The sequence below is a fragment of the Paramacrobiotus metropolitanus genome, unplaced genomic scaffold, assembly GCF_019649055.1.
Source record: "Paramacrobiotus metropolitanus isolate TYO unplaced genomic scaffold, Prichtersi_v1.0 Parri_scaffold0000011, whole genome shotgun sequence".
Lineage (NCBI taxonomy): Eukaryota > Metazoa > Tardigrada > Eutardigrada > Parachela > Macrobiotidae > Paramacrobiotus > Paramacrobiotus metropolitanus.
In genome coordinates, this window is record NW_026570231.1 from 567,385 (window position 1) to 583,642 (window position 16,258).

The 16,258-nt window shown below is 40.8% G+C and overlaps 4 protein-coding genes across 5 annotated transcripts; 2 read left to right on the forward strand and 2 right to left on the reverse strand.

Moving 5' to 3' along the window:
* Positions 1–80: 80 nt before the first annotated feature.
* Positions 81–4,462, reverse strand: LOC129583621 (dnaJ homolog subfamily C member 11-like). Its single transcript, XM_055475500.1, has 16 exons — positions 3,965–4,462; positions 3,739–3,868; positions 3,137–3,210; positions 2,886–3,058; positions 2,515–2,689; positions 2,365–2,438; positions 2,232–2,296; positions 2,043–2,170; positions 1,861–1,946; positions 1,663–1,779; positions 1,367–1,522; positions 1,240–1,309; positions 1,071–1,177; positions 895–976; positions 567–696; positions 81–370 (listed from the first exon to the last, which is right to left on the reverse strand). Exons 1-16 carry the CDS (start codon positions 4,151–4,153, stop codon positions 351–353), a joined length of 1,776 nt encoding a protein of 591 aa, XP_055331475.1. The 5' UTR covers positions 4,154–4,462; the 3' UTR covers positions 81–350.
* Positions 4,463–6,185: 1,723 nt separating this feature from the next.
* Positions 6,186–8,448, forward strand: LOC129583789 (cytoplasmic dynein 2 light intermediate chain 1-like). Its single transcript, XM_055475758.1, has 2 exons — positions 6,186–7,869; positions 8,313–8,448. The coding sequence occupies exon 1, from the start codon at positions 6,629–6,631 to the stop codon at positions 7,658–7,660; it is 1,032 nt and encodes a 343-aa protein (XP_055331733.1). The 5' UTR covers positions 6,186–6,628; the 3' UTR covers positions 7,661–7,869; positions 8,313–8,448.
* LOC129583790 (uncharacterized) lies at positions 8,206–9,756 on the forward strand. Its single transcript, XM_055475759.1, has 2 exons — positions 8,206–8,494; positions 8,683–9,756. The coding sequence occupies exon 2, from the start codon at positions 8,745–8,747 to the stop codon at positions 9,495–9,497; it is 753 nt and encodes a 250-aa protein (XP_055331734.1). The 5' UTR covers positions 8,206–8,494; positions 8,683–8,744; the 3' UTR covers positions 9,498–9,756.
* On the reverse strand, positions 9,703–16,251 carry LOC129583787 (bridge-like lipid transfer protein family member 3B). 2 transcript variants are annotated; one of them, XM_055475756.1, is made up of 18 exons: positions 15,933–16,251; positions 15,410–15,469; positions 15,085–15,244; positions 14,899–14,937; positions 14,629–14,699; positions 14,441–14,549; positions 14,324–14,382; positions 13,925–14,103; positions 13,682–13,848; positions 13,358–13,613; positions 13,154–13,249; positions 12,832–13,083; positions 12,654–12,760; positions 12,516–12,590; positions 11,115–12,110; positions 10,865–11,015; positions 10,383–10,751; positions 9,703–10,083 (listed from the first exon to the last, which is right to left on the reverse strand). In XM_055475756.1, exons 2-18 carry the CDS (start codon positions 15,454–15,456, stop codon positions 9,938–9,940), a joined length of 3,279 nt encoding a protein of 1,092 aa, XP_055331731.1. In that variant the 5' UTR covers positions 15,457–15,469; positions 15,933–16,251; the 3' UTR covers positions 9,703–9,937. The 2 variants fall into 2 exon arrangements, with proteins under 2 accessions (XP_055331731.1, XP_055331730.1); XM_055475755.1 differs by having other exon boundaries at positions 15,410–15,532; positions 15,933–16,249.
* Between the last annotated feature and the right edge of the window lie 7 nt (positions 16,252–16,258).

Below are 16,258 nucleotides of genomic sequence, written 5' to 3' on the forward strand. Positions count from 1 at the left end.
GTATATACTAACAATTGGTAGGCTATTTCCAAAATTATTAATGTAAAAGCCCTTCCTGCATACATATTACGCTCATTGACTTCATTCTTTGGCTTTATTGCACCACAAAAAGAAAAGGATAGCTCACGACCGCCGAGTGCCGACAATCCGAAAACTTTAAAAAGTTAATGCTGAGTCTTCTGACAACACTCATGGTCAGAAATAATGAACATAATTGCACTGCACTAATATAATACACATCACCCTTCAAACAAAGACGTCCATGAAAAAAATTCATTGGAGCAAGATGACATATCACATAAACATGCACAGCTTTGATCACTTCCGCAGGCGGTGAGGCAAGTTTTTCCTTAGCCGACAACAAGATGTTCTAAAAGAACAACCAATGCCAATTATAGATTTCCAGTTTTTCACATATCGAATTTTTCTGAGCACCAGCCATTCTACCGAAAATACCACTATCAGATGAAAGTATCCATGAAATAAAATTCAACTGTACAGTGTACATTAATCTTCGTATCGCAGCATAGCAAATAATTTAGGGTAATGTCATAACGTAGCTATACCGGGTGAAGGCAAATGTAACGCCTCGTCATCCATGACCTGAACTAAATGATGTTTTCCTCCAAAAATATAATGGATCTGTAATCTTTTCCGTTCACTAATACATGGATCGTAAAAACCGGGTAAATCCGTCTATCCAGAAAAAGAAACGAAATTCATGCACTGAAGTGCGAACAGATCACAGCCAAGCGTAACGAATAAGCATAAATATAATGAACTATCTATAGTATACAAAGTATCTATATGTACATACATGATACATAACGAACGCCAATCTACATAGTAAGTGCGATAAAAATGTTTTCTCATCATTCGAAATCTTCAACAGACCTTCGACAAAGCGGGTAGATCTAACTGGTGATTTCTGACCAAACACTGTAGTTGAACATGGACGTCTATTGTATCCATGGTCCTAATGGAATGTAACCACCAAGAAAATAATTACATTCAACAGTACAGTAAATATCTCAGTATGTACATAAATATCTCAAGCAGGCACGACCTACGGTTGAAAATCATCGAATCTTCCGTACACTGCTCTGTCGATAACAAGGCCATTGGACAGTCCTTCCGAATTTATTAAATCCTCGTATTTATCGATCATGAGCTTCAACTAATGAGCAATGGAATATAACAATAACACTTAAGAAAAATTTGGAACGAATCGGTACTTACAAAATTTTCATATTCTTTTCTTTTCTCTTCTAATCCCGACCGGTAAGAATTTCGCTTTGACCGTAAACGTCTACCAAATAAAAACTGTCAGTAAAATGTATTATTTCAAGCTTAAATGTAAACTTACTCGGTGACATACGCTTTCCACTGAGGGATGAAATATATAGATTTCACACAAGCGTACAGCAGGAGAGGGGTCACTGTTCCATAGAACACCGGTGCTGGAAGGATATCATGAGAGAGGAGAATAGGAAAGGAAAATGCCTGGTTCGATCGCTGGAACCTGGAACATGATTTCATTACAGAACTTTTCCGACTGATGTTAAATCAGCTAGGAATAAATGCGCTCAAAAAGTTTCGAAAAAATCCACAAAATTTTGAAAAAGGTTGGTGCCAACAAAAAAGTCTCTATATAAAACTTACGTTATGCGTAAAGTCACTCCACCGGGAAGGGCAAGAGCCATACTGGCGGCAAGCTGATTATATTTGCTAACACGTCTGGAAACTCCATACTCCAGGGTCACGCCTCGAAATCCCGTTCTGAAATGGTAACTTTCATTAACATCCACTAATATATATATACAAATTCATTGTATATTTTATACTCAATAAACAACGTACTTCAAACCAATAGACAGTTTCGGTTCATGTGCCAACGGGAGTTTTCGCGAGTATGTAATTCCCAACACGACGTCATCAGGACTCATCTACAACAAAAAATTAATTTCTAACTCTTTCCATAACATAATCTACAGCATCATTTCACACGAATATCATCGCGCGTTAGATCCTATACTGCTTACCTCTGACGTCACAGAAAATCTGCTATCTTTAAAGTCCTTGTCAATTCTCGTTACCACATTCACCACCCGTGTGGTGCCACGCACAATAACCCGCCCATTTCCGAGTTTTCCAAGATTTGATCCATAGGCTACACGCACAGTCACGAACGTCTACCCAGAATATCATATATGGTACCAATCAAGTTCTACCTATTTCCATCAAAGGCATCATTCCGAATCGGGAAAAGGCAGAAAATGCGCTAAGTGAAATATACCTACAAGATAAATTTATTGCAACAAATTAGAGATTTTTTCTTTCAAAAGATAACAAAATGGCGCTCACTTTCCAGCATCTAGTCGTTTGTTCAACTTTAGATGTGCTACCAAACCTCGACTCGGACCTGTCATAACTTTGAACTACAAAGCAGGGTATCAATGGATTAGCACTGGTCTCAGGAAATTTATACAGGTAATTCTAGCAACATGCACGCACATCACCGGTAACAGTCTCCGACAAAGTTTTATTCATTTCCACACCAAACATGCCTCCTCCGGTTCCACGCTCGTAATTCACATTAGAAAACAATTGAAATCTATCCACTTGAGGCCACGGTGCTTCGATACTCTGGACAGTTGATAGCGTCGTGATTTCTACATGTGGTATATAGCTGTCAAGCAGAAAGTTGAGTTTTAGGAAAAAAATACGAAAACTTCAGCAAATAAAAGTCCAAATGCTTCCGGAATTCGAAGAAAACGTTCTTTATGTACAAACGTAAAATAATGTAAAATAGCGTAATTTGCAAACCGAAAAAATAAAACAGCGAAGTAAAATATTCAAAACTGTCAGGCTGCTGACAGACGTACTTTTGTATTCCATAATCTTTTGTGTCACGGTTCCGTCGTTCGAACAGATCTGTCACATCCAATCCCATGGACATTTCATTGTGAGGATTGGTTGACTCTTTTTCTTTACGCTTTTCTCGTTCCTCTTTTAGTTCGTCTAAGGTTTTCCGGTTAGCCGGGTCGACCGGGACAACCTAGAAAAAATTAAGAGCATAATCAAGAATCTGGAAAACCACATGTCCAGACTGCTGCCCATGGAAAGTGGTTCTAACCTGCCACAAATCGCTAACAGTCCCGCTGGCGCCACATGCGTCATAAAGTGATTTTCGGTACGGATCCCTTAAAACTATTCAAAGAAATCAAAGAAATCCACCACGGAACAAATCAACAAAATGCACTACCAGAGAGTGAGAAACACGCGAGTACAGTTAACACCCAATTCACCTACTATAAAAAGAATTTGCTTTCAATACGTAACCTAATCGTAAACGCAGAATGAGAGCATCTTTTATTGAAAGATGGTTAATTATGTCTTCTTATTTACGTATTTAAAAGCTAACTGAAAATACAATGCCACACCTGACCCAGCAAATCATAATAATTTTGAAAATACTATCGAGCTAACAAAAATAGTACCTAATTACCATACGGAACAACAAAACTCCAAGCTGTATAATTCTCAAGCAAGATAAAACTCTGTAAATTTCAAAATTTAAAAGAAACCATAAAATCAACACCGGGATACTGCGTAATTGACGGGAGCAGATCTGATGCAAGAATATTTGGACTTTCCTGTCATATGCTGCATACTTCAACAAGGCACAACGATAAACAGTAAAAACCAATTTCACAGAGAATCGTGAGCACGGTTTACCTTCGTAGGCGGCATTTATACTATTGAAGGCATTCTCCGCGAGTGACTTTTTCCATGGCTCCGTATGCTTGTCGGGATGCAAAAGTCTGCTTAGCCTTCGATAAGAGTTTCGGATCTCCTCCTGTGATGCCTAAATTGAGCACCAGACCATTTCGTCAGGATCATTTTTAAAAAGATTTGACAATCGGTTTATAACCGCTCGCGCCACACTGAATGGATCGCTTACGTTGTGATCAACATTTAAGCGGGCGTAGTAATCATCTTGGAAGACCGTGTGAAAATCGTCCTCATCGAGAAAGAACACTTCATCGTCGTTCAGGTCCTCTGCAATCATTTCGCGCGGTAGTCGCTGGTCTCCGTCCTCCGCCGTTGGTCGTGCGCGCCTGCTATTTGGAGAAGTCGCCCGTCCAGCCATGATATCACGTAAATATCTTCCTTCGTGCACTTATAATGCTCCCAAGCTTAACTCTGCCCTCTCGGTCCCGTAGCGTGGGCGATGTCGTGTTTTATTCAGCTTTCATCTTGATCAAACAGCAACAAGAATCCCAAATCAGATACACAGCTGGCACTGCACTCCGTGCGAGCCTCAGCCTTCAAAACTAACATTCTTGTTATTTAAAAAATACTGGAAAAACTGCAGAGTCCATTTTGTCCAGGATCAAAAACTAAAAAGTACTTGCAAAGTGGCAAGCAGCGATAAACTCTACTGTAGAGCAGCGATAAACTTAAAACCATCTGGGTTGGAATTGTAGGAAAGCGAAAACGACAAACTGTAGATAACTACCGCCTCTGGCGGTCGGAGATATCTAGATGTGTACCAGACTTGGCCCATTTTCGCTTTTCCCACTTTCATCCCACCCCCACCTTCACAGTTTAATTCCCAGCCCAGCCCATCTCCGGCTACTCAAATTTTCAGCCCATCTCACCTTTTCGACCTCATCTTCATCCCCATTTTTTACAGGCTCAACGCCGCTAATTTTGCAAGTTTTCCGCATACGATAGAGTTGCCGGGCGAAAAAAAATTTTGGTTCTCAAGAAAATATGTTTACTTACTAATAAAATCCGCGCGGAGCGCGGAAAAGTTTTTGTTTTTGGAGCTCGAATGGTGCATTTTTACATGCTCCTACCCTGAAAAACAGATGAAGATATCACCATTTTTTATTTTTATTTGTTTTCTTGATCCCATCACATCTTTCAACAATCCCAGCCCATCTCACCCCATCTGTGACTCTTTCCCACCTCATCCTCATTTTCACCTAAAAGGTGAGATGGGCTGGGAAAAATGGGGAAAATTTTCACCTCACCCAAAAGATGGGCCAAGTCTGATGTGTACAGACATACTCCCAGTGCACTACATCATGATTGCGCAATAAATTTTTTGATGCTGAAAATGATCACTTAAGCCAGCACTCAGCACGGAGTCAACAGTACTTTAGCAGTAACGTAGTGACACGTACGCATGCGGTGGCCCATGTCGCACGCGGTTGGAATGCAAATCTTCAAAAAATCATAACTTTGTTAATTTTCGCGTTAAATTTTTATACAAAGGCTTAAAAAACACAGAATAATACATACTAGTAGGCAGAACAAGTGGTTTTTCGTTTTTCTTTTGCAGTTACGCACTGTGAGCATGCGTGGTTAGCATAGCCGCCTATGAGAAATCTTAAATGAGTCCTCCATAGACAACTATGCTAACTGCATAGGCTCACAGTGCGTAACTGTAAAAGAAAAACGAAAAACCACTTGTTCTGCCTACTAGTATGTATTATTCTGTGGTTTTTAAGCCTTTGTATAAAAATTTAACGCGACAATTAACAAAGTTATGATTTTTTGAAGATTTGCATTCCAACCGCGTGCGACATGGGCCATCGCATGCGTACGTGTCACTACGTTACTGCTAAAGTACTGTTGACTCCGTGCTGAGTGCTGGCTTAAGTGATCATTTTCAGCATCAAAAAATTTATTGCGCAATCATGATGTAGTGCACTGGGAGTATGTCTGTACACGTAATATCCAGCGACAATCTTTTTCACAAGCAAAAGCCAAAAGGTCGTATCTAAAAATTGATGTAAACTTTTGGGCGTTAGTTTTTTTCAGATATTTGACTTTATTACCGTAAGAGTTTCATATTTGCGCGTCGCTATAAGCGACTAACACTGTTCTCTCAGATAGTATCAAGTTTAACGTACTTAATTCGTAGTTCATACGATACCATGCCCTTTCGCATGGTATCGTACTACTAGTACTCGGGTAATTAATTAACGTAACCATGATTTTTTGTTTTTAGTTTCCGCAACCCAGAGATGACAGGCCAGGCGTTTCTTTCCATTACTTTATGATCCTGATTCTGAAATATGATGCTCTGAAAAGCTTACTATACGCTAAACGTATAATGCAGGTGTAGCGGTACCTAGCGCCGGTACAGTACCGGCGGTACTGACCATTATAAGCATGCACCGGTACCTACCGGTGCATGCGCAGTGATGCACTTAAGTGTCTTTACGAGTAGGGTGGCACCCGAAAGTGTTCTCATTTATCGATTTATTCGCAGACACATTGACTACAAGAATTTTATCGACTGCAAATCAGATCCATTTTGTGTTTTTTTGTATGTATCTGTTGTATGCTTACACATGGACAAATTTTTCCCAGTATCTAGTTATATTTGCGAAACAGTTTTCACTGAATTTTTTGACATGGGCATCGATATGATACGGAACCTTTCGCTTTGATCTGTGCAGTCCGCTGAAGCAAACGTACATGAGAAAACTCCACTTTCCTGCAACCCATTTTGTTGCTTCCTAGACTACTTTCAGTTTTCTGCTTACAACAGCTTCATTTCCAAGCTTTTTCTGGATTACCTTTTGTGCTAGCAGCGGTTTAGATTCAAATGGACCAACCCAGTGCATTAACGCGTCCGATTTTTGGAAAGGGCAACACCACTGGCTTAATGGACATCTGGGACTGTGCCGCTGCTTTAGCAAATGGAAATCTGCAATCTCAGAATTCCGAAGATATTGTCAAACCTTTTCCCAAAGAGAAACTGCGGAATTTACTGATTCTAGGCGGAAAAGGTGCCGGGAAAAGTACAATCATTCAGCGATGTCAGCCTAACAATTCCGCTGCAGTTATTACCGAAACCGTCGGCCTCAGCTACTCATTTGCCATTAAGCAGAACGACGACGAAGTCCAGACGGCTAACATTTGGGAGCTCGGGTCATGTCCCCAGATGAAGGAGCTGTGGAGAAGTGTGGTGAACGGGCAAAACCCAAGCGAATTCGCGGTGTTTTTAGTGTTTGATCTGTCGCGTCCAGAAGTGATCATCAGTATATTTGAAACTTTTATTAGTTGCATTTCCGGGCACAGCCTGCACGACGGAAATGACTCGCGGCGGGACAACCAAAATGAAATCATTGTACCGGAAAAGCTGTGGCTAATTGGTAACAAAAGCGACATTTTTCACACGTATGAGCTGGAAAAACGTCAGATTATTTCGCGATGTCTGCATCAGTGCGCAAAAGCGCTGTCGGCAGGAATTATGTACACTTCCGCCATTAAACAGCAGATGGGAGAATCCAGACTGCAGAAAGTTATGGAGGAAACCGTGTTTGGCAGTAAAGCCGAATCACTGGAGATACAAATTGATTATGGAAAGACAATATTTATTCCACCCGATACCCGCAATGCACAGACAACTTCCGGTGTCACGTTTGGTGATGTTGTCGAGCTAGTGCGCAGCGTCCGAAGCGAATTAAACTCGCGCATCGTCCAGAAAGCGGCTGTCGAGTTCATCAAGGAAATCCACGAATGGCGAAGTAATAGAAAATACGCGGAACCGGAAATAGATGCGATCTTGGCTGTATCGGACGCGGAGAGTAACAGTAAAAACCAGAACAGAAGAACCACTTCCGGTTATTTGTAAGCGTCCGAGAATGCCGACCGGGAAACCGAATGGCCGAGAAAAAAAACATTATAATTGCCGATGTCGAGCTGATTAAAGAGTTCCGTTGATTTGTTTATGCATACTTACATAATGCATACGAACAATGCAATGAAATCGAATAAGAAACAAGGAATATGTATGACCTGCAAGGTCGGATGAGGATCGTAACTACCGTACATAGCGTTAAAGTAAGTACTCGTACTGTTTAATAACACCAGGTACATTAATATTAACTCCAACACCAAGCATGGTGTTTTTTTTTTAAAAAATGGTTTGAAAAATTTGATCTTACCGTTAGGATTAGGAGCCTAGTACAATATATATACCCACAACTCTACCGCAGTGTTATTAAAAATACAAAAGTTCAAAATACAGATTCGGTGAAAACGAAAAAACTTGTAGTTCTGCAGTACAGAAGGGCGGTGGCGGGTACAGTTGTTGTTGACCAAATGCCTGCAACAGTGCAACTGCTACTGTTTCATGTTTGTAGGCATTTGTTGACCATGGTATGTAGTACTATGTACTATGTACTCGTAATTCGTGAAATATGTCTGACGAGTGAATACATTTTATTTATAAGTACTTCTGTACGATATACTTATCGCCGTTGGTTCTGCTTTGTTTCTTCAAGGTCAGACGTCTTGATTTGGCTGGGAATTGGTTTCCAGGTCTGTTACTTCCAGTGTTTGTTATTCGAAAAATCGGTTTATTGCAATTTGCAACTGGACTCTGGAGAAGATTTTTTGTGGGAGTCAAGTGGATCAGCTGATCGGGATCCATGTGTGTTTGTATTGGGCCTGTTGGCTGGTTGTGGTAAGCACTAAGCAGTAACCGTAAGCTGTTACCGTAAACCTAATAACCTGGGAAGTAACCGTAATAAATATGGCGGTGCCGTGTGATTGTCCATAATCCATATCATTCAGTTCTGTTTCCACTCTGCTGACGTAATTCAGATTTTTCATGTGTGCAGTATTCTGAGTAAAACTGTAAAGGTTTTGCAGAGCCTGCCAGTGCGAGAAACTGCAAGTGCAAAACCGAAAGCCTTTGCATAGCTCGGTAAGCCATGAATGGTGCAACGGATAACAGTGTAGACTCGGATCAAGAAGATCTGCGAATGCGCTCCACCAAAAACAAGCAGGGTTGGGTGCTACCATATCTGGATCCGTTCTGCAAAGAATTCGTGGATCTAATGCGGCAGCTGCCCAGCTCATCTCCTGTAGCCGATCTCGGCTGCGGCTATGGATATACCAGCTTGAAACTACTGGAAGCTGGCTGCTCCGTTCTAGCTAACGATCTGGACAATGATCAGCTGCAAGAACTGCAGCAGTCTGTTCCCGCTGATCTGTCTGGACGTCTCACAGTGATGCCTGGAAACTGCGTGGAGTTATCGTTTTCCGATTCCTCATTCAAAGGTATTCTGGCAGCGCGTTGGATGCACTTTTTAACCAGCGAAGAAATCATTCGATCGGTTTTGAAGCGATTTTATTTATGGCTGGAAAAAGGTGGTGTTTTGTGTCTGACATGCAACACCCTGGTGCATATTGCCACTCCAGAGGCGTACGAGAAATACGTAGAGAAGAAGAGCAGCGGTGATGAGTGGCCAGGTTGGCTGGATAAATCGCAGAACCATATCCGGAAGCATTTAGTGGACAACATTCCCGACATTTTTTACGGCTTTGATGTCGAGTCGCTTTCGCGTGAAGTAACGTTGGCGGGATTCGACGTCGTCAAATGTGAGATGTATGGCTCGACGGGGGTAACCAAGCCGTGGCTCGAAGATAACTGCATTGGAATACTTGCTACCAAATCCAGATGAGAAGGGTCGAAGGTAGTTTTCGTTGTTGTTGCAGCATTTTCGTTTTCCGGCTTCCCTTTTTCTCTGTTAATGAGGTCTTAATTTGGCTATGTTTTTGCAGAACGAGCGATGTCTGTGATGCGACAATTGAATAATTTTTTACTGTTAATCGTAAGTGTTAAATGTGTAAGTACAAATGTTAGTGTACAAGTGTTTATTCACATCTTTGATTATTTTATTTGTGATTCATTAACGGATGCTGTTCCGGATAATCATTTTACGAACTGACAGAGAACATTCAACAGCAGTAAGGTGCATGTTTTCTTTAGCGATAATTATATCATGGAAGAAAAGGCTGTGAAAAACCTGCAATCACACGTCATTATTAGTACACCAACGAAACAAATGTCAAAAAAATTTATACAATACTCCGGGCATTGGCTATCACAGACATATTTGCATTATTTAGACTCTTGATTCTGTTGCAGCAGTATCTCTACAGATTTTATTTCTTCTTCAATAGCCTTCCGTTCCTTTTCCAATCGGAACAGTCTTCCTTGTATTGAAGAGGTAGATTCGTTCACAACTCCATTTTCCTTAGCTTGGTCTGCAAGCATACTAGTGTAAACGAAACGCATTAATTTTGTTAATAGCTCTCACCATCAGTATCAGTGTACTGTATAGTGTATACTGCTTCAAACAAAAAAGAACAAGTAAGTAAGAAGAAAAAACATGCAAATCAGTCGACTCATGGTCAGCTCACCACTGCAGTGCACTTTGCAGTGCAGTTTGTGCTAACATAAAGTCAGAAAACGTACAAGAATAGCCATGCACGATCTTAACTCGTCGCGGAAAGCAAATAAGCTGGGAGCAAGCAACATAAACCAGACTCTGATTTGGGTTTACCATTATTGTCTATTTTTGTTGGTTCGACCACAAATATCCCGTCCTGACTTCTTTGACAAAACAGCAAAGGTATTTTCAGTGTAAAAGGAGGTGAAGGAACATCCCGAGGTATCTTTTCAGTAAGCGCAACGGTGAAATTCTGGAGTCGTAACAACAAGGGTAAAGGATCACCAACCACGTCCGTCACAAAAAATGATCCGATTTGCGATGCGGCATCGGAAGATATACTGAAAGACAAATCTTGACAGTGCACCGTAGCTTCGCGCTCCACTTCCCCATTTGGTAACTGCTCAATTTGGAATCGCCCGACGACGGACGAGGAAACAGTGGGGGGAGTATCTAAGCTCATTTCCTCTTCTGCTGAATTTTCTGAAAAATACGACACAATGAACAAATAGAGTAGTCGATATCGCTGTGATATTAGCGGTTTTCATAGTACACAAACGTTTTAAAAGCAATCTCCCAGCACATTGACCACGTACTTGAATAAAAGCGCTCATTCGCGCCCTCCAAATCCATATCGCCGCTTTCTTTGGTACCAATTCGGAGAAGACGCAGCTTCGTAACAAAAAATTCTTTCCAGTTCGCCAAGGTCAGTTCTGATTTCTCGATTTCAACAACCAAGAGGTGAACCTAAAACGGAAGCAAATCAACCAACAGGGTCAGCCTCTAGCATAACGTAGAATAATGTTTGTTAGCCTATAGCAAAACAATGAATAGAGAGACCCTTACAACCGCTCTGTTCGTCGGGGAAATCAAATCCAAATTCCCACGACTCAGCGCCGAATTGTCAGGAATTACAGGCGCCGAGACTTCACTGTCAGATGGGATCAGTAAGTGGTCATCGAAGGTGAAACTGCTCATGTCCGCTATACTGGCCTCACTGACGACCGAGTGCATCGATCGTGCATCAAAATCGCCATCTTTCAAGAATAAATTTTCGCTTGATCCCAAATTTTGCCCCATATCATTCTCCCCAAATGAACCTAGGTCAAAAGCTTTATCCGCAGTCTGGGCAACTGCCGGTAGCGGCTCCGGCGTTTTCTCCTGTATCGGACCGTCCCCAGAAATCCTGTCCAATGACTCGGAAGGCGATTGGCTGGCACCCAATAACAACGTAAATTCTATTTTGGGAAGGATTGCGACAGACTGGAATACCAGCGCGGAAGATTCGGTGGCTACGGTATCACGAGCCAACATTTTGACAATGGATTCAGAGACCTTCATTGCTGTTTCATTACAATGCATAATCGTGTTATATCCTTCAGCTGTGGTTTGAGCTTTAATAATTGGGGTGAAAATATCGACCAGCATCAGCACTGCCGTAGGCGTTATTTGATCCGATGCGAATAACAACGGAATCATCCATACTGTAACAGGAATGGCATCCAGAAAAGGAATCGGACGTAATTTGGGAGATTTCAAATCGATAAATTCAATCCACATTGGATCAGTCGTCGCAGACCAGACAGAGTACGGCAGAGGTGGGTTTTGCGCTAGATTTTTAGCCAAATCCAGAAACAAACATACATCCGGATCACCATTGTAATTAGGAAAGGATCGGTCGTCGACTAAGCCACTGTTGTACTTGTCGATGGAAGACAGGCTATCTGAAAGAGATCTCGTACGTCCTATATCGGTGTTCGTCATAATAACGCGACCACTCTGCAGCTGCAGACATTTCGTAAACGGATGCGAAGCATGTAAAGGAGACCCCGGAGAAATAATCTACAAAGCAAAAGAAAAATGTAAATGAAATGTACCATTTACGCAAACCACGTGTAGTAATGTTAATATCCTTTTATAAGCGCGTTTCCTATACGTACTTTAAGTGACCTGCACTTGTGTTACAGTACTTTGTAGTTCGTGATCCATCAACATATTACAATGAACAGCGTAACGGAGTGTTTCTTTAATTGTAAATTGATTTCAAATGGTTCGGCCACCATCAAATTCAGACACCGATAATCTGCCAAATAGGTCCCTAGTCTTGAACTAAAACATTCTTCGGCTGTTCTGTATGTACCAAAGAATTCTGATGTTCTTTTCTGTATCAGAAGCTTAATGCGTTAAGACTAAGTCTTCGACAAAGTATCAAATTATAAATCAAGTATTTTCCATTCGCATAAATACCTTTGGTAATAGTGTCTCGAATCGACAAGCCACATCAGGAACCATGTCAGCAGATAATTTCGTTCCCGGGGATAACTACGACAAAGCGTAACTGGTGTACCATATATAAATCCATCCAAAGGCAACACTTGACCTTACATCTTTAAATATCAGCTCCGAGCAGATTAGTGAAAACCAATCCAACGTTGATGGATCGAGTGTCACCTGCAGGGGATTGCAGTAAACAGACATAATGTGCGGTGGAGCTGCAATGGAAAACAGATCTTCCTAATAAACGCAGAACAGAGGAAAGCTCAAGAACAAGCACATTACATACGAGGACAAGGCATCGCCTGCGGAAAGTAATGAACGATATATTCAGCATGTAATGCTGCGCATTGTTTTGGCAAATGTAGCAGCTTCTTTGTGGAGCAACAGAACGGAAACAGATTAATGATATCATTTTCCCTGGATTTTTGTGACTGGAATGTCGTCATGTTGTTAATACGGAAATCCTCCAAACGAAATACCCAGCAAGCATTCATCATGATTTTAAATGGATTCACCGGCAACTCCGGAACCGAAAGTTCTGTAAAAATTATAGTGACTTCCAGTTTTCCAATGTAAATAAAAATTATTTTACAATCACACAGTAGCACCTATTTTCCTGACATAATCTCCCAAAATATCCTTCTGCCAATCCAAATACTGGACTGTCGGTTCCTGATAAGTCAACCAGTGACGTCGAGCAATACCTACAGGAGTATAATTTTCCATGAAAAGTCAGATTTTGCAAACTTTGTTGACAACGTTAAGGCTCCTGTCAGGCTGTCTGTAAGTCATAAAGTAGGAAATATACTTACTCGGAATATGAAATGGATAATGATCGACTTTCAACATCGTTAATTCGACTAAAATGGCAGCATCATCATATTTTCTAGGAGGTGCAGCGTCGCTTCTTTGTGGTTCATCACAAATATGCATGTTCAGCTTTCCCAGGTGGAAATGGTAGGATGTCTCGCGGATATCAATCTTATCGAAATACTGTGACATTTTCCCAGCTGGAGTATTAGGATTTATCGGAACTTTTTTCGAGTTTCGATTAAAATCCAAAGAACTCTGTGAAAACAATACGAAAAAGTGCTCTTTAATTTAGGAAAAATGGCGGCACCCCCTGGCTCACTTACATCAAGCTTCTTGGCAGCCTTCTTATCACGTTCCTGCAGCTCGGCCTGCTTTGCTAAATCTTTAATCTGTTCCAACACCAGCAATGCCGCCTTCAGTTGGGTAGGCGTCAAAACCCACAGGAGGTCATCCATAATAATTTGCAATCTCGATGCCAGCAGAGCACAAGCTAGAAATTATAACATACATACAAGCCAATTCGGCAAGTTAATTGTAAGGAGTGCCTTCAATTACAATCAACGTACACGATAAGCTCTTTTTCAAAGCTATTCTGGCCTGACCACCGTTAGTAATAAAACGAATCGATGAAGAATTTAATCCTTGAGTTTCCGGTCCCGAAGAGGCTTCTACTCGAAGCGTCTGCCATGCGATACACTTAAAAACCATTATTGCATCTTTGGCTTCGTCTTTGATTCTGGTCATCCTGCAAAAAGGCCAGTTTTACAAATTTTTAAAATTCGTTTAAGGACAATAGTAAGTGTAAAATCAAAGATGGTGCCGCTTTTATCCAAAAGTCAAATTAAGAATAGAATGTCAGTATATATTATTTTTAAGGTGGCATTAGATGAAAAAAAAATCAGCGGAAATAAAAGGAAATCGACTGAATAGCTGAATAACTCGAAGTTCCGCTCTAGCGCACATACCGGAGATCATTTGTGCCGTCGTAATTTGACGTTGTGCTGAAGCACTTCACCCTATTGATCTGAAAGGCAATCATAATGAAAACGTTGTGCCAATGTTGCGTGAAAACGCATAATCACCTGGAAAGACATGTGAAAACTGGGCGCGCGGAAATGCATTTCGATCATGTTGACAGTGATGAGCATGCCATCCATAGCCATTTCCGTTCTCCCATATCCCGAAGTAGCTCTGTAAATACCGTTTTGCGCAAATAACATTATTTATTAACGTCTCAGGTTCGGGTTCAGTCAGGGGTACCCAAACGTACACTGTGGGAGCATCGGAAGGCTTCCGAAATTCTTTGCATGTTTCCATATCTACGTAAACTTCGTCTAAAGCCTAAAAATAATAATGAAAAATCCTGTACGAGTACTAAAATTAGGTTTGAATTTACATAGTAAAGAATATCCTTCACTTATTTTATTACTTAAAAGAAACACCACTAAAAATAAACAGTGCGTGGAATATTGCTGCTCTTATAATAATTATGACATAGCAACATTAAGTACTGTAATTCACTCCAAGCTACGGTACTTACGATGCGAATCGGTTGAGATGACAAATTCGTCCATGGTATCTATAAAAATCACGGGTCGTGAGTCAATCAGGAAGACAATGATTTGAGAGAACGATGAAATAACTGCATTAACCATAAACGAAGTATCGATTTTTTGCTTGAAAAAAGTAATAACGAATGTAAAAGGTTGAGACATTAGCCACTTACTTGGATTGTCACTCGGTTGCATACTACTCGGCTGATTTTCATCCACACCGGGAAGTCCAAAATGTCAGTGAGGACCGTTTCGTTAAGAACTAAATCCGATAGCGACGCTTGAGAAAGGGATGAGAACTGCACCTTATCCGGGTCAACATTTTTTGTAAATCTACAAAAAAAAACACAAATCGGGCTAGGCGGACAACTTACGGAGCAGATCACAAAATCATCAAGAAAGCAGGAAATGTATATGACAAAAGCAGGTAATGTATACAGACAACAGCAGGTTAAATCCGTTAATTGTATACAGTAATACAGTGTACCCAGTACCCACCTGGACAACACTTTCAGAAGCTGCTTTTTTATGATTCCGGTGGCCATAATGTCATTAGCACTACGGATGGTCCAATGTCCAGTTTAGTACCAAAAAAACAGCCAGAAAAAGAGCACTAGGCAGCTGCAAAAAAATTGCCGCCGCTATACTGAGTTAAAAATATTTAACTTGTACATTCGTATCGCTGATAAAAGTTTTGCACCGTTAGACTGTTAGAACAATGTTTATCCAGAATGATCTTATAATGTATTCTTCGATTCTCCAACTGCGCTTTAAAATTTGACAGCACTGTTATGCCTTTCTGATAATAAAACATTAGCAAACAATGGAACACGTACAATAAGTGAAACCGATCATTCGAAACTGCAGATCGCAAAGCAGTAAGCATACGACCATCGCACTCAATAAAACTCGAAATGGAAACCCGAAAAAGCAGGAAATATTTACATACGAGATAAGTGCTATATATTAATATATGTGAAGTACAAATACTGAAATATTAAAGCACAAAGCTTGTCCTTACAAAGCTGTCAAGTGTCGACCCTTCCGAACAACAGTACGACCAGTCCCGCAGCGACAAAGGTGTTGTAAATCGCACCGAAATCCACAAAACAATACAAAGAACGAAGCTGTATCCTCAATGATTATCGTCAATTTAGATTAGGATCCTAACACAACATTCGAAATGTAAGTTAAAATAAACAATAATTTGCGCAGTTCAGAAAGTCAAGAAATTTCCCCAATTTTTGTCACAGGCAGACTGTAAGTTCACGTCATCGTCCAACACGGGGAAATACGTAAACAAATAAGATAACTGCCTCCGGGAGTCGCCCGTTTTCAGACTCGAAT